This window comes from Salmo trutta, chromosome 29, assembly GCF_901001165.1.
Source record: "Salmo trutta chromosome 29, fSalTru1.1, whole genome shotgun sequence".
In the NCBI taxonomy this organism is placed as follows: Eukaryota; Metazoa; Chordata; class Actinopteri; order Salmoniformes; family Salmonidae; genus Salmo; species Salmo trutta.
In genome coordinates, this window is record NC_042985.1 from 27,930,518 (window position 1) to 27,957,035 (window position 26,518).

The 26,518-nt window shown below is 41.3% G+C and overlaps 1 protein-coding gene across 1 annotated transcript in view; it reads right to left on the reverse strand.

Moving 5' to 3' along the window:
* Window positions 1-2,713: 2,713 nt before the first annotated feature.
* Window positions 2,714-26,518, reverse strand: part of LOC115167295 (polypeptide N-acetylgalactosaminyltransferase 18) — an 86,286-nt gene continuing 62,481 nt past the window's right edge. Inside the window, exons 7-11 of the mRNA XM_029721590.1 lie at window positions 25,217-25,402; window positions 22,233-22,370; window positions 20,094-20,189; window positions 6,859-7,023; window positions 2,714-3,230 (exon numbers count right to left, since the gene is read on the reverse strand). Of these exons, the coding sequence (XP_029577450.1) occupies window positions 3,084-3,230; window positions 6,859-7,023; window positions 20,094-20,189; window positions 22,233-22,370; window positions 25,217-25,402 (732 nt within the window). The 3' untranslated portion in view covers window positions 2,714-3,083. The remainder of the gene's footprint in view (window positions 3,231-6,858; window positions 7,024-20,093; window positions 20,190-22,232; window positions 22,371-25,216; window positions 25,403-26,518) is intronic.

A 26,518-nucleotide genomic window follows, 5' to 3' on the forward strand; every position in this document is an offset into this window, starting at 1 on the left:
ATCCATCAGTGCATAGCACACCTCGTGAATGTTCTTTTCCTCATGTCCCTTTTGTACCACACACAGACCATAATATATGCAGATATAAGATGTTTGTCAGTCAGTTCCTGTGCATAGCTCAAGGCATTCAAGCATAATGTTAAAAGGTCAGAGATGAATCTTGTATCAGGACATGTGGATTTGTCGAGTTTGTATGTTCACCTCTGGTGTGATGTCTTGGGATCTGAAAATAAGGTGACTTAAATTAAGCCACGTTACTACAGTATGGCAACATGAAACATCCTCGAAGAGACGGTGTGGGTAAAATGCACTTTAGATTTAGAAAACAACAGGGACATTTTACTGTGTTGGATGTAGGTTCACACTAAACAAGTGTTAAGCTATTTGACTATAAATCCATCTCTTTTACAGCTCAGCAGGCTTGAAATATATATGCAATATAGAGATGACAAATGACTTAACTTTGAGCAAGATTTAATTGAATTTTCAATTGAAAGTTGGCTCCCCATCGCCAGCCCCAGTTCCAATATGTCTCTCGCATCCCCTGGGCCCTCCTGCGGTGGATCTTCTGCTTCACTTAGCCACCTGTATCTTACCTGCAGGATCCACAACTGATAAACTCTCTCCTCCAGTGAGTCCTGTGGGACATTTATTCATTCTCAATTCAGACAAGGCGCCGACTCTCGCCATTTGCTACCCAAACCTTTTCTGATTCCCCCGATCATAGTGGGCTTGTTTTGTGCCAAGAATATATCTCCTCACTCTTTTTTATTGCGGCTGTGTCAGCAGTGACTGCGAGTGTACATGATTATCGCGGTGCGCCCTCTCATTGCCTTTCTCCCAAGAGGCAGAAACCTGAATTATAAATGTGGTTAAGGGTAATGGGACCGTCTCACGCACACAGAGCAAAGACACCACTACTTTATTGGGTTAGGAATTCTAGATTTCTCAAAACGCTCTCGTTTTCAGATGAAATAATAAAAACAAGAAGCAATGCCATTCATAGAATCATCAAACCCGTATTTCAGATATTGGAAAAAAATGTTCAGTTGTCAAAGCAAGATGGTCATTACTCAGTGACATATCCAGGAATGCAATCAGTATCTTTATGTAAAGTTTGTACAATATCTGTAAAAAAATAAATAAAATGTAATACTATCTCTCATATGATGCACTTTTGTCATCTTAGAATCACTGTTACTGGGATTGATTGAACAGGTCCATGTTGTCGTCATGTAATAAATCACACTTCCATTTCTTTGGCTTTAATTCCTGAAACGGTATGTGAATCCTAATGCTTTTACTGTGAGTATGAAGAGGACATTTCAAAGCAGGCGCTATCCCATCATTATGCTCATCTGAAAGGTTTTAAACATTCACGATTAACATTATGCAAAAAGGCCACCTACTGTATGCGTTAAGAAGAGCTCCAGTGTCATAAATAACTCAATGTCACGCTGAGATTCAAAGATTTGAATATCTCACTGAATGTGAGATTTGTTTGAAGAGTTCACTGTATGTGGTTCTGCATTATTTTATGAATTTAGAGCAATACAACTACTGTGGCAAAATTTGAGATGATGAATATGGTTTTCCACATATAAGGTTTGTGCATATCAGTTCGCAACCTTTGGAAAATCAATTCTGTTTTGAATATTTTCCTGATTTAAATCTGTTGGCGAAGGAAGCTCTGATGAAAGTGGGTTTACATGTATATTTAATGGCACGCCTCCCCTGGCCCGGCATGAATGTGGATGTTAATGAGGACTGGCATGTTGAAAACCGAATGTGCCACTCCTCTCCTCCCCTGGTACACACAACAGTCAGAATAGAAAGGCTTCGACAGAAACAAGCCCTGATTCTAGACTGCTGTCTGCTTCTACTGATATCACTCTGAGAAACTGACTAGATGTAATTTCTCCAATTTTCTCCCTGTGTGTACAGTTTGTGTGTGCGCGCTCACAAAATGTTTTTGATACATTATTGCACAAAACCATAAAAGGAGTATACAGATGTAGGATATTAATTTGAAAATAATCCTGCAGCAACAGGAAATGTGAATTATTATGTGGATAATTTTTCATTAGGGCAAATCAAGTCTGACATTTTAAAGTGGAAATTTGACACTGTAGAATACTTTTTAAACCTCGAAAACACTACAAGTTCCTGCTGCTCAGCAACAAAAGAGTGATCAAATAAAGATCCTACATCTGTATGTGATCATTAATATAATTTGTGTAATCCGCATCCATTAAAAAGAGAACATAAATGATTAACTTCTGTATGTTGAGAGAGCTATAACCTTAAAGGCATGAGCCACGCATTCATTTTGATAACATGACATTTGCCTTGTGTCACATGGGACAGACGCACATATGGGACAGCTGGTGGAGGTTTACATGGAAAGGGCACACTCAACATTGTACCATTGGAAAAAAAACACTACAACACATGCATATAGCATCAGTACTTTTACTGGCATATATTATAAATATTTTGAATATTTACACTTAGAAAATAGTATATTATTTCCATATATATATATATATATATATATATATATATATATATATATATATATATATATATATATATATATATATATATATATATTCCAACATGTTGGCATTTCCCCAAAACTGTACAGCTTAATCGCATAATAAACTTATCCTACAAACCTGAGACACTAGAAGAAAAGAAAACAGCAGAGAACTTTTCGTAATGCTTGCTACACAGTAGCAGTTATTTACCAAGTACAACAATGAACATATAGGACCCAGTACAACCTTCAAGTCAACAGAAAACCAACTACACTCTTAACAACATATGTTTCATAACGTTGTAGTATGTCATAATGCACAATATCAACCATCTATGGCTGATCCATAGGCTAAAGAAAATGTTTAACATTTATCATGTGATGTCAACTGGTGAACAAAAGACATCATGGTGCTCCAATGACTGTCATTAACCATACACAATTCTCCTTTATCCACAACAGAAAGTCCAGAGGAGTAACAGAATAAACACCCCACCCAGTCCAGTGTGCTACAGTATATCCAGTGTTCTCTCAGAGGAGCCCATCATAGGGAACTGCCAGGCAGTGTGTTTGTGATGGACCATTTCTGTCCAGTGCATTTTTGAAGGGCCAGCTGGTACCCAAACTCGTTGTCATTGCTGGCCACCAGCTCAAGGCATCGCTTCGATTTCCTGTTCTGAATAGAACCTCCCTGAAAGGAAAAACAGGTAGATCAAATTACAGTGGGATGCGACAGCATCATTGCTGTGTCACCTTAACCCCACAGTGCTATGAATTAATGGACGGGGTTGATGTGTATAGCTTAACAAGCACCCGCAGCTCTGTTTTGTACTGATTTCCCTTTGGCGCCAGCACTGGGGCCTTCCCAGATTGCATCAGCATGCTCACGAAGCAAGAACAACACTATCTACCATTATACTCAGTAGCACTCAGTAGGAATGCCAAGATTATGTGATAACAGAAGAAGACAGCATTAGATGAGAAGAAAACATTTTCACACGTCACCTGAGAAAACAACCCTCACACTTACGGGAAAAAAACTAAATCTTTGTCACCTAAGGAATCGTGTGCTTCGAAGTGTCTCTCCATCTCATCTCTCTTTCCCATCTGTTAGAGCGGAGAGTCTCTCACATGTATTGGAGGCCTTAAAGCTTTGGGTTGGACTCAACTGTTGGGACCAGTGCGATGGAAGTCACTGCACAGATCAGATAAATTCACTATGTGCAACTTCAGGGCCTGGGATCAGAAAATCTCTCGTCACCTCTCAGTCAGGAGAAGGACGACTCAAACTGGAAAGGCAACCGTTTTAAAATGGGCTTTCGTTTTGGTTCAAGACTAGATGCTCTAATAAGAAAGAGGCTAGGGCATGTTAAGGTTCAGAAATTCAGACCAATACACATCCTTAAGATTTGCACTTACCAATTAATAATTAAGAGGACATTTTATAAGGGATTAATATTTATACGTGGAGTCAACAACCACCTCTAAGCAATCTCATTGTCAACTTGTCATTAATGTTTTGTTGCACATACAGCATACTGAGGATTTGGTCAGGTTAATTTGAAAGTGAATTAATCAATATGACAGAGTTGAATTGATGTCACTCCGATTCAGGATATGATAGTATTCTATTCTAATGAAAACCTGTCTGTTTAGTTAAGAGTGCTTGTCAGGTCTTGCATGCCTAAAAGCTATGGAATGAAACAATTATCTGCTTGAGTGCATTCTGTAAAATACATGGGGGACGGATACAGTTTACATATTCACTAATAGTTTATCAGTAATCAACATCTCCACGTGTAGTAATGGTTGTAAGATGTACAGTAGCATGAAATATAACATGGTGGATTCCATATGTTCAAGCAAATTAAAACATTAGCCATTAGATACACCTCATTGGTCACATGGTGCATATAGCCTGGAATGAGTACAAGGAAAACAACATTACCTGCAAATAAGACATGACAAAGAAAACAAATAGATCTACACAATGCAGTAGAACCAAAAAGTCCCATATGAAAAAAGTTGGACATGTACATTTGTTGTTATCATTGCTGCTGTATTTATTTAAGCTCATCAATTGTTAAGACTGTGTATAGACATCTGAAGTTGTTTCAAAATATAAAACAATACTAAATTCATGTTTCATTCTGTCATTATCATACTTTGCCAGAGGCGCTTCCTGAAATATTTACGAGGCATCTACCAAACTGCTAAAACACGCATTTATTTACAGAAAATATTCAGAATTTCATCCTGATTCTACTCATATTTGCAATATTACCATATTACAGCAGGAAGCCTGCCAAGTAACCTCAGGGCTTCGGCATAATGTTCTTGACCTGACGTTTTGGCTATACATGGCTAAATAGCAAACATTTTCTGAGGCAGTTGAATTCCAGTGAGTCACTGAACACTTCAGAACAATTTCACACAAGAACAAATATCAGCATTACTCAGCCTTTCTCTATCTGTGAAGTCAACATCAAAAGATTTTAAACACCAATAACCATTATAACCTTCAGGGTGCTTAAAAAGCCTGCGTTCTCTCCAGGAGAGGCTGTATTACAGTACGAGGCCTGAGGTTGAATTCTGTACTGGCAGAGGACCAGTCCTGTTTGCTCCCTGTGCTTGATCCCGTGGGCTGCTGCCAAACCAACATATTGATTTGCTATAGAGTGAACCAGCGAGCCAGAATGATTATGGTCCTGGGTTCACAAGCAGCAGTGAAAGGTTAACCAACTCTCCTGTGTTCTGTCATCTAATTGATCATTTTGGAGTGAACAGTTTGGGAGTCTGTATGTGCATGCATGTGTTTACGTGTTGTGTTACATAAGGAGATTGTAAATACTTCCTGTGTGTAGGCCAACATGAGAGGTAGAAGATACACCGTGTAGTAGAAAAGCACAAAAGGATAGTAGAAAACAGGAGCACTTGGGTAGGCGACGTCATCGAGTCAGTGAAAGCACTGAGGATGAACAGAAAGCTAATTAGATGTGTTTAATCAGCGTGTTAAGACTGTCTCCCAAGCAGGGCTCTTTACATCTAAACCCTCTGTCTCCATACTTCAGCCCACGCCACAGCCACCTTAACTGCTGACAAAATCTTTACAAATACAAAACACCCACTTCTTTTCTTCTGCTTCCCAAGATGCATCATAATTATTTCACTTGTTGAATTTCCACTATAAGGCTCTAAAGCGAAGTCTAAATTGTCAGGCACATTCAACCAGAGAGATTCATTGATTGCTGCTCTTCTCCATCTCGTAGAATTTAAGTGTGGTAACACAAATGGGAATAGGAACATTCCTCCTCACTACAGCACTGTACAACCCTATGCTTGAGTTGTATTGATGCATCCTACTTCCTTTTGAGGTAAAACACATTTCACACTATGTCTAGCAGAAATGTGATCAATAATGCATGGTGTCTGACTCCATTCCTTCCTAAATTATACAATGCTAAACCAAGTAACCACCTACAGAAGAGCCATGTAGATATGTGACACGTGAGACAAAGCATTTAAATCATTTTACACCACAGAGCTACCTATACTTCAGTGAAACCAGGTCGGTACATTCTAACTAAGAATTTGACAGTTCCATCAACAATGATCTTTCAAACATAATCAAAGAAAACCAATCCAGGTATTTGACATACAGTACAGTATGTTTTCAAATGTCTCACTCCTTGTTATAATTTTTTGGGGGGGATACGGTACAGAACCTACAAGTTTGTAACTTGTGCGGGCATCCACTCAAAATAAATAGGTGATCCACCAATAGGGAAAAAACAATTCCTAGAAATTGAATTCAAGGTAAGCACCCCACTATTGAGTGGATATTTTGAGTGCATACATTATGACGACACCGAACATGATCAGAACGGTTTTAATTGCACCTTCAAAACTTCAGATGGGTGAAGCACTCTTCAGGCCATGTTGATGTAGCCCTCATTACAGGCCACTGTGCTCAGTGAGCCAGTCCAATAATGAAGACAGAGAGAGTCATTATGATGCATTTACTGTTCACGTCTAAATGGTTTTGAGGAATGTGGAGAGGTCTGTGGACCGTAAAACTCTTATTCCTGTGACACTCCTTAATGGGACCAACCCAACCACACTGAGCCATGGACTTCTACGAATATTACACCCTAAAATGTACCCAAGATATCAACCTCCACTTGTGCCACATTTACTAATGATCCAACTCTCTTGCAACAAAGTATTAATTTAGATCATTGACCTGCCATTTTCTATCGCTTGCTGGTCTATTTTCAGTGAGCAGTCAGTGTGTTGGTCAGGTCTGTATGGTTTCTTACCTGAGTAAATAGCCAGTGGAGCTTCATGCGCTTGGCTGTGGCGTAGCTACACTCGATGAGGCGCGGTCGGCTGTTCACATCCACCAGGCACTTGTTGTCATCGTCATCGATGGTGGGACTGAGCACCCCTACATGTAACTGCTGAGTGCTGGTGTAGTAAACATTCTGGAATGACAGAAGAGACAGCACATACATAAGCTACTGAGAGCTGGAAGGCATTCAAGCATTTCACAAAATGTTGATTTGTTTTAGGCTTTTCACTAGGACTTACATCACCCATATGGCATGTCTATTCATGCAGCTAACCTCACTGGACTGAAGCACAGGGCAGGAAATGGCACAGCGTGGGAAATGGCTTATTGTTTATGGAGAGGAGCGCTCTCCAACAATTCAAATCGACCGGCTAGCCCAAACACTTCTAATTGCACTCTCTGATGCGGTCCTTCCAGCCCGTATTTTCCAAGGGCACTTGAGTGCCCATATTTAGCCAACAGGCCGTAAAACACCAGTGGCAGGAAAAAGCATCTGTTTGAACTGAGCGGAGCAGCAGAGTTAGTTGTGTGTGCTACAGATGGCAGCTACATCTGTGCTCTGACTCTATCACCGTGCATATGAGGGATGAGGAGGCTTGTCTGCACATGTGGGGTAGCTAGAACCCTGGGAGAGGCAGGGGAATGTAACAGCTGGAGGGGAGGGAGGACATCACAGCTGGATAGGGGTGGGGATGAAGGTGGTAGGTAGCACAGGGATAAATTAGGAGGGGTTTACTGCTACCTTGTTGCTCGCAAACAGTTGTCATAAATACACTGTATGCCACCTTAAACTATCCCATCAATCTTACAGGTAGAATACATCTCTATAGAATGACATGGCTGCCAAAGTTTTCGTATTTATTTTCGGTACTACCAATTACTTCACCACCGACATTCTTTAAAAAAGTATACTCAGTCATAGAATAAAAATTTTAAAAAAAGTGTTACCTCTTCCTAAGTCCAAGGGTGGTTTTAACCTTCCAGACTCTGAATTGTATCAACTCACCACTCAAGGCTTTTACTTGCCACATATATACTGCTCAAAAAAATAAAGGGAACACTTAAACAACAAATGTAACTCCAAGTCAATCACACTTCTGTGAAATCAAACTGTCCACTTAGGAAGCAACACTGATTGACAATAAATTTCACATGCTGTTGTGCAAATGGAATAGACAACAGGTGGAAATTATAGGCAATAAGTAAGACACCCCCAATAAGAAGTGGTTCTGCAGGTGGAGACCACAGACCACTTCTCAGTTCCTATGCTTCCTGGCTGATGTTTTGGTCACTTTTGAATGCTGGCGGTGCTTTCACTCTAGTGGTAGCATGAGACGGAGTCTGCAACCCACACAAGTGGCTCAGGTAGTGCAGCTCATCCAGGATGGCACATCAATGTGAGCTGTGGCAAGAAGGTTTGCTGTGTCTGTCAGCTTAGTGTCCAGAGCATGGAGGCGCTACCAGGAGACAGGCCAGTACATCAGGAGACGTGGAGGAGGCCGTAGGAGGGCAACAACCCAGCAGCAGGACCGCTACCTCCGCCTTTGTGCAAGGAGGAGCACTGCCAGAGCCCTGCAAAATGACCTCCAGCAGGCCACAAATGTGCATGTGTCTGCTCAAATGGTCAGAAACAGACTCCAGGAGGGTGGTATGAGGGCCCAACGTCTACAGGTGGGGGTTGTGCTTACAGCCCAACACCGTGCAGGACGTTTGGCATTTGCCAGAGAACACCAAGATTGGCAAATTTGCCACTGGCGCCCTGTGCTCTTCACAGATGAAAGCAGGTTCACACTGAGCACGTGACAGAGTCTGGAGACGCCGTGGAGAACGTTCCGCTGCTTGCAACATCCTCCAGCATGACCGGTTTGGCCGTGGGTCAGTCATGGTGTGGGGTGGCATTTCTTTGGGGGGCCGCACAGCCCTCCATGTGCTCACCAGAGGTAGCCTGACTGCCATTAGGTACCGAGATGAAATCCTCAGACCCCTTGTGAGACCATATGCTGGTGCGGTTGGCCCTGGGTTCATCCTAATGCAAGACAATGCTAGACCTCATGTGGCTGGAGTGTGTCAGCAGTTCCTGCAAGAGGAAGGCATTGATGCTATGGACTGGCCCGCCTGTTCCCCAGACCTGAATCCAATTGAGCACATCTGGGACATCATGTCGCACCATCCACCAACACCACGTTGCACCACAGACTGTCCAGGAGTTGGCGGATGCTTTAGTCCAGGTCTGGGAGGAGATCCCTCAGGAGACCATCCGCCACCTCATCAGGAGCATGCCCAGGCGTTGTAGGGAGGTCATACAGGCACGTGGAGGCCACACACACTACTGAGCTTCATTTTGACTTGTTTTAAGGACATTACATCAAAGTTGGATCAGCCTGTAGTGTGGTTTTCCACTTCAATTTTGAGTGTGACTCCAAATCCAGACCTCCATGGGTTGATAAATTGGATTTCCATTGATTATTTTTGTGTGATTTTGTTGTCAGCACATTCAACTATGTAAAGAAAAAAGTATTTAATAAGATTATTTCTTTCATTCAGATCTAGGATGTGTTGTTTAAGTGTTCCCTTTATTTTTTTGAGCAGTGTAGTTAAAAGGCACTAAAGAGGAACAATGGGTACATATTGAAGATGCACATGCTCATCTCCAGAATATTTTTACTTGTCAATTTTCAAAGGATAAAGCTAAGAACATTAACAACTTCATAGTTAAGAACACTAGAACAATATGGAAGAAAATGAAACATTTTACAAGAACCAATATCACTCTAGAAACACAACCTTATGGAACAATCCTTCGATAGCTTTTCAGAATTCATCGAAAAATAGGCCCACATGGAAAACTAAAGGCAGAGAAACTGTAAATGACTTGGTAACAGGAAATACATTCATTTCCATGACAGAATTTCAAAGTAATTTTGCACTGACAAATGTAGATAGTTTCAAATAATTCACCGCTTTATTGTCTACGTTTTGATCAAAAACGGATCTTCGTCAGGTCAAAACAGACAGTGCTGACATCCCTATCATCCAACACATTTGCATACGCAGGATCTGTAGTACACAGAGTGACTATGACAAACAAGCCGACTGTCTGGATGAGCTTTTCAGACAGCAGGGTTACCCAGAGGAATGGCTGCATGACGCAAGGGATGATAAAAAAAATGACCCAGAATGACATCCTCACACCCAAACCACCCCGGCCCCCCCGACCAACGAGTTCAGAGTTTCCTTCAATACTCCCCACTTGGCAAACAGTTTGACCATTTCATAAAAAAACACTGGCACATCTTGAGCCCTGATTCACAACTGGAAAATACGTTTTTTTTTTAGAACCCCCGCGGGTAGTCTTTCGACGCTCCCCCAACATCAGTCAAATGGTGGTGACGTCTGATCTTCCACCGGTGCCACGTAGTACCTTCCTAGACAATGTGCTGGACGGTAATTACAGATGTGGCCGATGTACCCGGTGTAACTTTACAAACAATGCACAATGTTCAATCACATATCATAATTAAGAGCATCATTACGTGTTCCAACAAAAATTTGAAACAAGGATAGCAGAACACGAGTAATATCAGGACTCTTAATCAGAGAAACCCTGTGGCTGTGGATTTCATGGGGGGCTCTCTGAGATACATTGGTATCGAACATGTTAAGATTCTTAGGGGGAAGAGAGAGATAGTGATAATCTATTACTATGAAGAGAATTGTATTGGATTCACTATTTGTCGGCCATGTCTCCTAAAAGGTCTGAACCAGGAGTTTGATAGCAGACCATTACTTACATGAATTTGTCACATTGATTTGTTCTGGCATATAGGTCTCAACTTGGTCATTTTGTACATATTTGATTTTTTGTAACTACTGATATTAAATTATTAGAGGTACACAAGTTGTTTTGCAATAGGTCACTAATTATATCTATGGCCACTGCTCCGCGTGTAATGGTTAAATGCGCGGGTATTCCAACAGTTTCCAACGTAATCTCATTATTGTTGCCTAGGTTTTAACTTGGACATTTTTGTATGTATATAATACTTTATGACCATATGTACAGTACCTATGTGATTAATTATGATTGACTATGCGCAAAAGTGAATTTAATGGTTTCCACACCTACCATGCGTCATGTGCGTAATGGTGAGGTGAAATGTGTATATTTTGGGATGTGAGCACTCAGTCTGCTTGACCTGACGAAGATCAGGTTCGGATCGAAACGTAGTCAATAAAGCGGTGAATTGGGAGCAGAAACAGTGTGCGGGCCTTCAGGTTCTTTACTGGACGATTATTTTCTCATCACTCATCTTCAAAAAATGTATACTATAAACTTGGAAGTCAATCAATCTGCCATCTTTGACACAATGGAAAAAATAAACATTTATTATTGAAATGGCATGGGTGACCAAGAAAAAGAATTGGTACAATTTAAGGCCATTTGGCAAACAATAATGCAGGCACTAGGGATGGGGGTGTGAGCATGCGGATCTCGATAGATAAGATGTAGCCATTGTTTGTGTGTTGTCTGTAAGTTGATGATCGTATGTACAAGTTTGTAAAAAAAAATAAAAAAAAAAAATAAAGAAAAGGGTAAATAAAATATAACAAAAAAATGATAACTATCATTCAGTCCCTCACCATCAGTGGGAGGTAAAGCAGGAAGAAAACGGCCTCCGTAGTGGTGTGAAATTAAAACGGATTCTAAAAGGAGTAACATCACTGTAACCCGACAACTATTCAACAGACATTTTAACAGATTTCTAACATTAATGAGTTCTTAAATTAGCCTTCTCTTGGGATGTGAGATTTGGTGTCATGTTCTCTCTGGAGTTATTTGTTAAGAAAAGTGTGCAAGGCATCTTGGGAAAGATCAGCTCCGACTGTCTTTCTTTCTTGTAAGAGATCACAGGAGATTCCTCCAGAGCTTTAATTTGTAAACCAGCGTAAACATCAATACATGTGCAATGAGTGTGAATGGTTTACCATGGAGATGTTTGAATAGGCAAGGATGATAGTGGATGCAACTTTTAGCTTCCCTTTCAAGGATTAGACCACTTTTTACTACACATCTGGCTAAAAGATTACTGTAGCTCTGTTGGCATAACTTTTATAGATAACGTTAACACCTTTTGGAAATAGAATATAATCTACAGGAATGACGGAGTCCATCCAAATCATCTTAGTGCTTGGACCCTGTCCTCCCATTTCATGGCTGCGTTGAGACAATGATTTATCAGTGACCCAAGCCCTGCTCAGATAATCCCTACCATTGTGTTGCTGAGATGTCGTAGTGCTGCTGAGAATGTACAGTTTCCCAAGAGAGTTATCAGTCATAATGTAAGTAACCTAATTTATGTTCCTCTACCTCCCCTGAATGCCTCCGTCAATCTGACAGCAATTGACAGCTGTAATCATGCGCCTATGAACCGGAGTTATACTGTTAGCACTGATACGGTTTGCTCTAGTAGGAAGCCCACTGTGAGTAGTTCACCTGCACTATCAGCTCAAATATAAATATCACTGTCATGTCTACCTCTGATAAGCCTCCCAGTAAAGCAATAACGCAACACAGAAGTGTTGAAAATAGCCCACATTACCATACTGTATGTAGCCAAAGAAACAAGGTTGATGTAATCAATACCTTGCTAGTAACAGATAGCATTAATATACTGGCTATCTCTGAAACTCACTTAGATAATTCCTTTGATGATACAGTGGTAGCAATACTTGGCTATAAAATGTACAGAAGAGACAGGAATACCACTGGGGGAGGTGTTGCTGTTTATATTTAGAGTCATATTCCTTTAAAATGAGAGAATCTCATTTCAAATGCTGTTGAAGTAATATGGCTACATGTTCACTTGCCTCACCTAATGCCTATTCTTGTGGGAAGTTGCTATAGATCACTAAGTACTAACAGTCAGTATCTAGATAATATGTGTGATATCAACAGAGATATATTTTCTGGGTGACCTAAATATTGACTTTCATCAAGCTGTCCACAAAAAAAAAAGCTTCAAACTGTAACCTGTGCCTGCAACCTGGTTCAGGCTATCCGTCAACCTACCAGGGTACTTACAGAAATCTGCTCTAAACTGGATGTAGTGATCGTAGTAGCCATATCTAACAAAACCAACATGTGGGCATAATATAGTGTTTAAGAGATCATACAAGAGGTTATGTACTGATCTTATGTTGAAGATGTAAATAATATTCACTGGTCTGTGTTTAATGAGGAGCAACCAGACACTGAACTTGAATCCTACTACACCGGCTCTGACGCTCGTCGGATGTGGTAGGGCTTGCAAACTATTACGGATTACAAAAGGGAAACCCAGCCACGAGCTGCCCAGTGACTCGAGCCAACCAGACAGGCTAAATACCCTTTATGCTCACTTCAAGCCAAATAACACTGAAGCATGCATGAGAGCACCAGCTGTACACACCTCCAAGCTGTGTAAGGGCTATTTGACCAAGAAGGGGAGTGATGGAGTGCTGTATCAGATTACCTGGCCTCCACAATCACCCGACCTCAACCCAATTGAGATGGTTTGGGATGAGTTGGACTGCAGGAAAAGCAACAAACAAGTACTCAGCATATGTGGGAACTCCTTCAAGACTGTTGGAAAAGCATTCCAGGTTAAGCTGGTTGAGAGGATGCCAAGAGTGTGCAAAGCTGTCATCAAGGCAAAGGGTGGCTACTTTGAAGAATCTAAAATATATTTTGATTTATTTAACACTTTTTCTGGTTACTAAATGATTCCATATGTGTTATTTCATAGTTTTGATTTCTTCACTACTATTCTACAATGTAGAAAATCGTAAAAATAAATAAAAACTCTTGAATGAGTAAGTGTGTCCAAACCTTTGACTGGTACTGTATGTGTTATGGCTTTACATCATCTTTAACGGAATCCTCTCCAATATAGTCCAGGTGGAGTTATGAATACCCCAGGGCAGCTGTCTAGGCCACTTACTGTACCCTTTTCTATTTTCACTAATGACCTGCCACTGGCACTGAGTAAAGCCTGTGTATGCTGATGACTGAATATTATACACATCAGATACCACAGCAAGTGAAATCATTGCAACACAAAGATCTGCAGCCAGTTTTAGAATGGTTGGCAAGTAATACGCTAGTCATTAATATTAAAAAAACTAAAAGCATTGTATTTGGGACAAATCATTGACTAAACCCTAAACCTCAACTATATCTTGTAATGAATAATGTGGAAATTGAGCAAGTTGAAGAGACTAAACTGCTTGGTGTAACCCTGGATTGTAAACTGTCATGGTCAAAACATATTCATGCAATGGTAGCTAAGATGGGGAGAGGTCTGTCTGTAATAAAGAGCTGCTCTGCTTTCTTGACATTGCTATCAACAAAACAAGTCCTACAGGCCCTAGTTTCATCGCACCTGGACTACTGCCCAGTCATATAATCAAGTTCCACAAAGAGAGAAATAGGCAAATTACAGTTGGCCCGGAACAGAGCAGCACGGCTGGCCCTTTCGTGTTCACGGAGAGCTAACATCAATGACATGCATGCCAATCTCTCCTGGCTCAAAGTAGTGGAGAGATTGACTGCATCACTACTTGTCTTTGTGAGAGGTATTGACAAGTTGAAAGCACCGAGCTATCCGTTTAAACGACTAGCACATAGCTCAGACACCCATACATACCCCACAAGACATGCAACCAAGGGTCTCTTCACAGTATCCAAGTCCAGAACAGACTCTGGGAAACACCCAGTACTACATAGAGCCATAACTACATGGAACTCTATTCCACATCAAGTAACTCAAGTAGTAAAATCGGATTTTAAAAAACCCTGAAAACTAACACACGCACTGCACTCTACACAAGTACACTGTAATGTTGTAATTTTGTTGTATTGTGGTATTATACATTTTGTATTGTAGATACAGTTGAAGTCGGAAGTTTACATACACCATCGCCAAATACATTTAAACTCAGTTTTTCACAATTCCTGACATTTAATCCTAGGGAATTCCCTGTCTTAGGCCAGTTAGGATCACCACTTTATTTTAAGAATGTGAAATGTCAGAATAATAGTAGAGAGAATGATTTATTTCAGCTGTTATTTATTTCATCACATTCCCAGTGGGTCAGAAGTTTACACACACTCAATTAGTATTTGGTAGCAATGCCTTTAAATCGTTGAACTTGGGTCAAACGTTTTGGGTAGCCTTCCATAATAAGTTGGGCAAATTTTGGCCCATTCCTCTTGACAGAGCTGGTGTAACTGAGTCAGGTTTGTAGGCCTGCTTGCTCGCACACACTTTTTCAGTTCTGCCCACAAATGTTCTATAGGATTGAGGTCAGGGCTTTGTGATGGCCACCCCCAATACCTTGACTTCGTTGTCCTTATACCATTTTGCCACAACTTTGGAAGTATGCTTGGAGTCATTGTCCATTTGGAAGACCCATTTGCGACCAAGCTCTAACTTCCTGACTGATGTCGCTTCAATATATCCACATAATTTCCCTTCCTCATGATGCCATCTATTTTGTGAAGTGCACCAGTCCCTCCTGCAGCAAAGCACCCCCACAACATGATGCTGCCACCCCCGTGCTTCACGGTTGGGATGGTGTTCTTCAGCTTGCAAGCCTCCCCCTTTTTCCTCCAAACATAACTATGGTCATTATGGCCAAAATGTTCTATTATTTTTGATTCATCAGACCAGAGGACATTTCTCCAAAAAGTGCAATCTTTGTCCCCATGTGCAGTTGCAAACTGTAGTCTGGCATGTTTTATGGCGGTTTTGGAGCAGTGGCTTCTTCCTTGCTGAGCGGCCTTTCAGGTTATGTCGATATAGGACTCGTTTTACTGTGGCTATAGATACTTTTGTACCCGTTTCCTCCAGCATCTTCACAAGGTCCTTTGCTGTTGTTCTGGGATTGATTTGCACTTTTCGCACCAAAGTACATTCATCTCTAGGAGACAGAACGCGTCTCCTTCCTGAGCGGTATGATGGCTGCATGGTCCCATGGTGTTTATACTTGCATACTATTGTTTGTACAGATGAATGTGGTACCTTCAGGCATTTGGAAAATGCTCCCAAGGATGAACCAGACTTGTGGAGGTCTACAATTTTTTTTCTGAGGTATTGACTGATTTCTTTTGATTTTCCCATGATGTCAAGCAAAGAGGCACTGAGTTTGAAGGTAGGCCTTGAAATACATCCACAGGTACACTTCCAATTATGTCAATTAGCCTATCAGAAGCTTCTAAAGCCATGACATCATTTTCTGGAATTTTCCAAGCTGTTTAAAAAGGCAGTCAACTCAGTGTATGTAAACTTTGACCCACTGGAATTGTGATACAGTGAATTATAAGTGAAATAATCTGTCTGTAAACAATTGTTGGAAAAATGACTTGTGTCATGCACAAAGTAGACTTGCCTAACCGACTTGCCAAAACTATAGTTTGTTAACAAGACATTTGTGGAGTGGTCTAAAAACTAGTTTTAATGACTCCAACTTAAGTGTATGTAAACTTCCGACTTCAACTGTATGTAGTGGTAGAGTAGTGGCGTAATAATGTGCTGTATGATGTACTGTTTTTTTGTGATGTAATTGCTTTAATCTTGTTTGGATCCCATTGGCTCACGGCAAAAACTTGACCTTAAACAATTTGTTTTGTTATCTGTTTTAGTCAATTAGAAAACTACATTTAAGAAAAGTACACCATGTCTAAAGATTACTTTTAAATATTGCCTGCTCCCTAGTGTTTTCACTACTTAGAATAAGTACTCACTACTTCCCTCAAGCCCCTTTTAATGACAGTGCTAGCAGCCACGAGTGCTAGCTAGCTACTGTAGCTAGCTACCGACCGAAACATCAAGCTAGCCAAGACCAACACCACAAACAAATAGACTATACAGCTACAAGTGGTGAGTGGAATTACAACCAGACTGTACTTAACAAGTTAAATGTCTTACCTGTGATTAAATGTTTTACACACACATAGCTACGTGTACCCTACTTGGACACCGCGTCCCTACATTTCCCACACCGAATAGCCTGAAGCCACAGTGCTCTCCTCACAGGCTCTATTTCCCTACGTGGGAGCATTGCGAACCGTAGGTTGTGATTTTTGACCTGGCTACATGTACATTGAGCAATACTGCAGCTTTTCAGCATGTTTTGTTATTTATGTATAACAAAAAATAAATAAAAATAGATGACGAAGTTGCCTCTCTTACAATGGGGGTCAATAGAAAATAATGTGGTCGAGGGGAATTCCTTATTATTACGTGAATACCGACTGGGGATCATTACAAAATACAAATACTAGTCTGGTTAGCCTGTGTTCACACAAGCATTTGTTAACCCCGGGCTAAGGATTCACACTTGTATTCCAAAGCCCTGGGCTAACGGACAAACAACATGCGACCAACATTATATCTATGACACGCAACCAATGTTATGAGCAATAAGACATTTATTAGCAGATGATTTCCTCTTGTTTCTAGTCTAACATTTGATTTCAAACAGTGATGGTTTGTATAAACCTGTATAAGCCTGTCTAACCTCAGAAACAATGTTTTCATTTTGAAATTCGATCTTGCCCCTGTAGGTCGACACAGAGAATGCTGTGCATGAACAAAAATCAATAACTTTTCTGATCCAGGCCAAATTATTCAACAATATTATTGTCATAGATATATCAAATTAAATGTCAATACAAAACCTATAAAAAGGCGAAGAAAATTAAACATATGCTGCCCTTCCAGCTGTAGAGTTGGTAGCTTTAGTTGGCTAAGCGAGAAGACATTAAGCCAGCCTGCATAGCAACCATTTTTAGGCATAGCAACCAAGTATTTTTTTTCTTCTTTTTCCCTCAGATGGAAGGTTGAAATAGTATGAATTTACTAAATGATGTGCAGAATGCATTAGAGGCATCATCACAAGAATATGTAAATTAAGTGACAGTGCAGCTTTTGTGATTGGACAGTGAGCATTCCAGGCATTGTTCTTGACCCCGTTTCACACTGGCTATTTTGGCACTGTGTTTTCTGGGGCTAGCCCCGAAAAGTAAATGCTAACCCTGCTCCGGAAGAGGGCCAGCTACAGTTGGCCTGGGCTAAGGTTGGTGCTAGCCCACTTTAGAATGTATAAGTATAAACTTCTCTGGACGGTTCTAACTTAGAATTTGTGGACAACTACAAATACCTAGGTGTCTGGTTAGACTGTAAACTCTCCTTCCAGACTCACATCAATCATCTCCAATCCAAAGTGAAATCTAGAATTGGCTTCTTATTTCGCAACAAAGCATCCTTCACTCATGCTGCCAAACATACCCTCGTAAAACTGACCATCCTACCAATCCTCGACTTCGGCGATGTCATTTACAAAATAGCCTCCAATACCCTACTCAACAAGCTGGATGCAGTCTATCACAGTGCCATCCGTTTTGTCACCAAAGCCCCATATACAACCCACCACTGCGACCTGTATGCTCTCGTTGGCTGGCCTTCACTTCATCATCGTCGCCAAACACATTGGCTCCAGGTCATCTACAAGACCCTGCTAGGTAAAGTCCCCCCTTATCTCCGCTCACTGGTCACCATAGCAGCACCCACCTGTAGCACGCGCTCCAGCAGGTATATCTCTCTGGTCACCCCTAAAGCCAACTCCTCCTTTGGTCGTCTCTCCTTCCAGTTCTCAGCTGCCAATGATTGGAACGAACTACAAAAATCTCTAAAACTGGAAACACTTATCTCCCTCACTAGCTTTAAGCACCAGCTGTCAGAGCAGCTCACAGATCTCTGCACCTGTACATAGCCCATCTTTAATTGAGCCCAAACTACTACCTTTTCCCCTACTGTATTTATTTATTTTATTTATTTTGCTCCTTTGCACCATATTATTTATATTTTAACTTTTAACTTTCTTCAAACTACAAATCTACCATTCCAGTGTTTTTTCTTGCCATACTTTATTTACTTTGCCACCATGGCATTTTTTTGCCTTTACCTCCATTATCTCACATCATTTGCTCACATTGTATATAGTCTTATTTTTTTCTACTGCATCATTGATTGTATGTTGTTTTACTCCATGTGTAACTCTGTGTTTTTGTATGTTGTCGAACTGCTTTGCTTTATCTTGGCCAGGTCGCAATTGTAAATGAGAACTTGTTCTCAACTTGCCTACCTGGTTAAATAAAGGTGAAATAAATAAATAAAAAATAAAAATAAAATAAAAACACTCACCCTGGGCTAAAATCTCCCTAAGCCCTGGGCTAAAATCTCACCTTCTGCAAACTTGAGAGAAGTCTATTCAGAATCAATAGAACCAAAGCGCTAATAAGAAATGACTGCTGTGCATATTTATGGCAGAAAAATATACAACTAGGTAGCCGTTGTAGAAAGTTATTTGAGTTTCCATTTTTGTTTTAACATTTACATGGTATCTCAGTTTTCAAAACATTATGGAAATTGTTAGAGAAGGTGAGGCTGATAGTGCAGAGGCAGCAGTTGTGTTGAAATGGGGCTGTATCATTGTGCCAGCCTGACCCAGATAGAAACAGTGTCAGGGGATGCTCTCCATATCTCAACAGCGCTGTAGTGGCTTCCTGGAATTATCTGCTAATGCCTGTCTGGAGACCGGGAAAGTATACCATTTATAAACAATACTGGAGTCAGATTTTTCTCCCTCTCTCTGACAACAAATACAAACACAAAGTGAAGAAAGAGACACGTTTTGTCTAATCTCTGAGGAAGCTTCCTGTAAGTTTACTACTTCCTGCAGACTTGTCACTTTTGAAGTAGAAACAATCTACAAATGGATTCCACTTTGCATTCTGTCAATACAAGACAAATGCAGCTTAGGCTGAAGTTTAGAGACATGAAGCCCATGGTGGATGGGGGCCCTTGGCAGTGTGGTGAATGATAAGTGGAGTCCTGGTCAGCTGGTAGATCATGATGGGTGCTGCCATTACTAAGCCATAAAAGAGACCAGACATGTTTCATACAATAATAGCTCTTTAAAGGGACCAATCATACTATAGCAGAGTCGTGGACTGAATTTCACTGATAAGCCTTATGCAAGATAAGAAAGGGTCAAAAGGAGGGATAAGAAAAGGCGGGCTATACACATGTGGAAGATTTGACACAGACAGAAATGATGATGTAGTGATGTGGGTTGAAGAGGGCTCGAGGGGGATCTAACCTGAGGTGTCATCCCATGACAGAGGTACAGGATGGGGATGTTGTCGGTGTCCGGCCCCTGGTCCAGACACAGGTCACTCTTCAGAGAGTTCTTCAGCTGAGGGAGGAAATTATCACAAAGGGAGTCATAATTTGATATGTCACTCAACCGGCTAGTTCAGGGAGAGGTTAGCTGTGTGACAGAGAATCGATGTGACCTTGAAATGATTCAATTATTCCTGCTATCACAGCTACCCATATTCAATCAAACCAGAGAGCAGGTTTCCGGTATAACTTCAAAACAACACATGGAGGGAACACTTTTCTGCTCTTTGCATAACAACATGACATAGAACATAAATTGGACTTGTAATCCAAACATGAAGCCTTGTGTTTGCACAGTTATTTCAATATGTAGCAGTATTTATTTTACAGATCTAGTCAACAGGTTTGTGTGAGGAGAGGGGAGGTACTCTGGAGACAGGGATTGGTGGCTAGGCGCATTAAGATGTGTTTGCCTTGCTCTCCGTGAGGACAGGATTAGGTACAGATATGACATTACAAGGACACAGCCAGACACTGTGCCTGTCAACTCCCCACTGGCACAGGATATGTCTCATTCTGTCAGCTGATCATTAAAAAGCCAGGCAGCACCTGGGATACTCTTCAGGGACTGAACATGATGGAATAAAGTCTGACAGACAACATCTAACCATTTCACTCAGGTTCCATGAAATGAAAAACTAACGTGCAAGGTTCATGCATGAGTGAATAAAACCTGGGGCTGCTTGTCAGTGTGGGGTGTAGCATGACCTTTGACCTCAAATGCTGTGCTGAACAAAGTCTGCATTCTAGATAATGAATTCTCTGACAAAAATGATTGACAAGTTCATAAAATGCACCTAGCAAATGCAGAGTAATGAGGACATTCTATTTTTGAACCCACTTACTACTTGAATTAATTTTAATAAGGCTGACCTATTTTCCTCTCTGTATCTTACTACCTTTCATAATAATATGGAAAAACAGAAAGAAACCAACCATGAAATGAAGATCGTACTCCAATGGGACTGCTTTTTGGGTGTGTCACTGTAGATTCAGGCATATTGCACTGATGCACTGTGGCCACACAGAAATAAAGCTGTTTGTGTTGAACATTAATTGCTAATATAAATACTGCCAGCGTGCCCTCATGGCCAGAATACAAATTCAGAAACATTTGTCTAGCATTGCTGAGAATTCCATTTGGCCACACAGGCAGATCTCTGCGAGAGGAAGTGACATAAAACAAGCTCTGCTCACCAGCCCCACCTCTGCACAACAACATGTTCATACTCAATCGTATAACCTTTGGGTGGTGGAACATTGTTGATACACACAGGAAACTATTGAGCGTCAAAAATCCAGCAGCGTTGCAGTTTTTGACACAAACCGGTGAACCTGGCACCTACTACCACACCCCGTTCAAAAGCACTTAAATATTTTGTCTTGCCCATTCATCCTCTGAATGGCATGCATACACAATCCATCTCAAGGCTTAAAAATCCTTCTTTTACCCGTCTCATCCTGTTCATCTGCACTGATTGAAGTGGATTTAACAAGTGACATCAATAAGGGATCATGGCTTTCGCATGGATTCACCTGGGCAGTCTATGTCATGGAAAGAACAGGTGTTCCTAATGTTTTGTATACTCAGTGTATGTGCATACTATACAATGGTTTGTCTCTTACTATATGTGTGTGTAAACAATAGACTCTACTCTATGTGCATACACAATGGACAGATTCCTCTGAGTAGACTGGAAAAATAAAGCTTTAGCACTTGGGCAGGTCTGTATAGTGTATATTCTCCAGCAAGTTGTCTTCTCCCAGAGTCTGAGTTCCTGCACCTTTTCCACATCACGCCCACATTGCCCAAGCGTGCCAACCCTGGCAGTGCACACAAAGACTGAGGCTATGGTAGGCATGTCCACGCGTTTTAGAGCCAAGCTGCCACAGAAATGCATCTCTGTGAAATGAATGTATTCCTAACTGTAGTCATCCAAATCGCAACTCAATGGATTATGATTATTTGTTCAGGCATGGACCGCATGGTTTATTCTGTGGAGGCTTTACTTGACATAGCATTTCCATTTTTTTTTGCAGAGGGCATGTTGCTTACCACTCCATATGCAATGGTGTCTGTGTACATCCTCATCTCTGGGTAGATGTTGACCAGGTACCACCGAAACGTCTTACACTGGAGCCTCTTCCTCAGGGCCTTCCTCTCAGAGATATCTCCAATGTCTATTCCTGAGTCCTGCACACACACACACACACGATAAACAGTTTGACCATGATTGCTGTAAAGATACAAATGCATAAAGATATCATGCATAGGAAAGGGTATGTGCGCCAAGCTTTTAGGTGGAAAGAGGAATCAGATTCCCAGTTTCCCTGATTTCAGAGAGGCAATGTGACATAACTCTTGCGAGCCTTTCATGTTCCTTGCATAAAGAACCGCAGGACTAAGTGACTGACATCATTTAACATCATCGGCCATTTCCTCTGAGTCCTCACGCAACAGCCACGCTCTGGCCCAGCCTTCCTTCTGCAGCAAGCTGCCGCTCCTGTCCACTCTACCCTAATTATCTTAATTGCTGCCTCGCTGACAAACTTAAAAGCTGAAGCAGACCTGATAGATCCAACATCAACTGCAATTGAGGCAACTTGCAGCCTACTGAGGTACAATAAACGGACTAACGAGAGTCTAATAGACAAAACAGCAACAGCTGTGACTTGAAATGGAATAGGTTTCTAATACGTTTGGACATAATAAATTCCTGAGGCTAATCCTGAGGCCAAATTTCCCTCCAAGCTTGTTGAGTAGAATAGCAGAACTCAGTGAATCGACATCAATTTAGAGATTTGCCTGCTGATGCTCATACATTTGCTCATATTTTTGAAAGGAGATTTTACATAATTGTGAGTATTGAGTGCGAATAGGAAAACTATTAAGCATCTAATCAACTCAGCCTTTGTTCAAAGAAACACCAGGCATCTCTGCTAATGTATAACAACATCTACATGATGTAGATCTACACACACACACACGAAGTCGGAAGTCTACATACACCTAGGTTGTAGTCATTAAAACTTGTTTTTCAACCACTCCACAAATGTCTTAAAAATTGTTTACAGACAAATTATTTCACTTATAATTCACTATCACAATTCCAGTGAATCAGAAGTGTACATACACTAAGTTGACTGTGCCTTTAAACAGCTTGGAAAATTACAGAAAATGATGTCATGGCTTTAGAAGCTTCTGATAGGCTAATTGACATCATTTGAGTCAATTGGAGCTGTACCTGTGGATGTATTTCAAGGCCTACCTTCAAACTCAGTGCCTCTTTGCTTGACATCATGGGAAAATCGAAAGAAATCAGCCAATTCCTCAGAAAAAAAATGGTAGACCTCCACAAGTCTGGTTCATCCTTGGGAGCAATTTCCAAATGCCTGAAGGTACAAACAATGGTACACAAGTATAAACACCATGGGACCACGCAGCAGTCATACCGCTCAGGAAGGAGATGTGTTTGGTCTCCTAGAGAAGAACGTATTTTGGTGCGAAAAGAGCAAATCAATCCCAGAACAGCAGCAAAGGACCTTGTGAAAATGCTGGAGGAAATGGGTACAAAAGTATCTATATCCACAGTAAAACAAGTCCTATATCGACATAACCTGAAAGGCCGCTCAGCAAGAAAGAAGCCACTGCTCCAAAACCGCCATAAAAAAGCCAGACTACGGTTTGCAACTGCACATGGGGACAAAGATCGTACTTTTTGGAGAAATGTCCTCTGGTCTGACGAAACAAAAATAATACTGTTTGGCCATAATGACCATTGTTGGAGGAAAAAGGGGGAGGCTTGCAAGCCGAAGAACACCATTCCAACCATGAAGCACGGGGGTGGCAGCATCATGTTGTGGAGGTGCTTTGCTGCAGGACGGACTGGTGCACTTCACAAAATAGATGGCATCATGAGGTAGGGAAATGATGTGGATATATTGAAGCAACATCTCAAGATATCAGTCAGGAAGTTAAAGCTTGGTCGCAAATGGGTCTTCCAATGGACAATCCCAAGCATACTTCCAAAGTTGTGGCAAAATGGCTTAAGGACAACGAAGTCAAGGTATTGGAGTGGCCATCACAAAGCCCTGACCTCAATCCTATAGATAATTTGTGGGCAGAACTGAAAAAGCATGTGAGAGCAAGGAGGCCTACAAACCTGACTCAGTTACACCAGCTCTGTCAGGAGGAATGGGTCAAAATTCACCCAACTTATTGTGGGAAGCTTGTGGAAGGCTACCCAAAACGTATGACCCAAGTTCAACAATTTAAAGGCAATGCTACTAATTGAGTGTATGTAAACTTCTGACCCACTGGGAATGTGATGTAAGAATTCTCTACTATTATTCTGACATTTCACATTCTCAAAATAAAGTTGTGATCCTAACTGACCTAAGACTGGGAATTTTTACTAGGATTAAATGTCAGGAATTGTGAAAAGCTGAGTTTAAATGCATTTGGCTAAGGTGCATGTTAACTTCCGACTTTAACTGATATATACACATACATTACATACATACATACATACATACATACATACATACATACATACATACATACATACATACATACATACATACATACATACATACATACATACATACATACATACATACATACACCAAATTGGGATCTACAAAAATAACTTCAGTAACAGTTCTCTTCACAATACAGGTGTAGGATCTTAATTTGAGCCAGTAATCCTGCTGCAACAGAAAATGTAATTATGTGGATTATAATTAATGCACATTTTCTTTAGGGGTTGACACATTTTTCATAAGGGAAAATTAAGTCTGACATTTCAAAGTGGAATTTACAAACTTCAGAAGCCTTTTTAAACCTCATACTCTACAGTTTCAAATGTCGTGCATTCTAGGAACGTTCTCCTGCAACAGGGTGATCAAATTAAGATCCTAAACCTGTACACTATTTACAAATTCCCACTAGCGAGACAATATTCCCACCCTGACCACTTGCCCACCCTCCATTAGACATGGTTCAGTAGACCTGGTCCAGTTAGCAGCTGACAAACTCACCTCCTGAGGGATGTTCCAGGCCATATAGACATGGCTCTTAAACTCGTCCATCCAGACCTCCGCAACCCTCAGGGCATTCCGTCTCACGTGAGACGTCAGGTCCTCAGTGTAGGGCTTGTGGGCACGCTCTATATGGGCGATACGGGCACAGGGCAGGACTTCCACACTGCCCCCACACTGCCACACCTGGTATTACACATAAGACAGCAAAATTAACCAAGTTATGTTGCCGGGCAGGAAAAGACCCAGAGCAGATCTAGCGCTCCAGAGGGTGCTCCAGTAGAAAGACTCAGATCAGAAGCGTCTTACTCTGAGGCTGACAGGGCTACATGAGCTCCACCTCTCTACTTGATCCAAAAAGCCTGTCAAATGCAGCCAGGAAGAGGGGAACCTGGAGACTCCTTGGTCCAGATAACACCTCACAGTACTGAGGGTGCCAGAAGCCTCATCAAAAAGGAGCACCATGTCTTCACTGACATGCTGTGTCTGGCTTAGTGGCCTAACAGTTTTAATTGCTGATATGTGATGACATTTGGAGTCCCAGTGCCTTATGCTTAATGTCATGATTAATGGCTGCTAGGAGTGCGAGAGCAAGAGACAGCAAGTGCGAGAGAGAGGGGAAGAGGAAGCGAGAGAGTGTGTGCAAATGAAAAAAAGGGAGAGGGAGAATTCAGTATGTCAGTAGCGACATTCCTACAATATGGCCATATCTCCTGTTCTTTCTTAGACGTAGTGTAATGCTGTGATTCACTGTGTTGTGATAAAACTGTCTGCTCTTTGTCCCCTGTGGCTCAGTGTATCTGTGCTCTGCCTGCTTTTATCTCTCTGCTCTGGCCCTGAAGAGCTCATAGCCTCCAGTCAGGAGCCTCTCGTCTCCTCTCGACTCCCTCCACAGCACAGCACTAACTGACATCTAACCGGGCTCCAACGGGCTAACATTCCATCCTGAGAATTCCTGCACACCGACATTCATTCCACATCTCCTCTTATCAGATCCTACATGCAAAAATGTACTTCAAAGCTCTGATGTTGTTCCAGAGTTCTGACAGATTTTCTGGAGCGTTAATGCTCATTCCATAACGTTATAATTTCCTACATTGCTGCCCACAGCACAGAGCATTGCCTGAACTGGCATGGAGAGTAGATCTGCCCCAGCTGTCTGCAAGGAGTTTAACTTCCTCTGTCTACTTATAGCACTTCTGTGGCTGTCCCTAAGTCATCCATCAGGGGATACGAAGCAGGACACACACACACACACACACACACACACAGGCCCAGAAAGAGAAACAAGAGCACACAGAA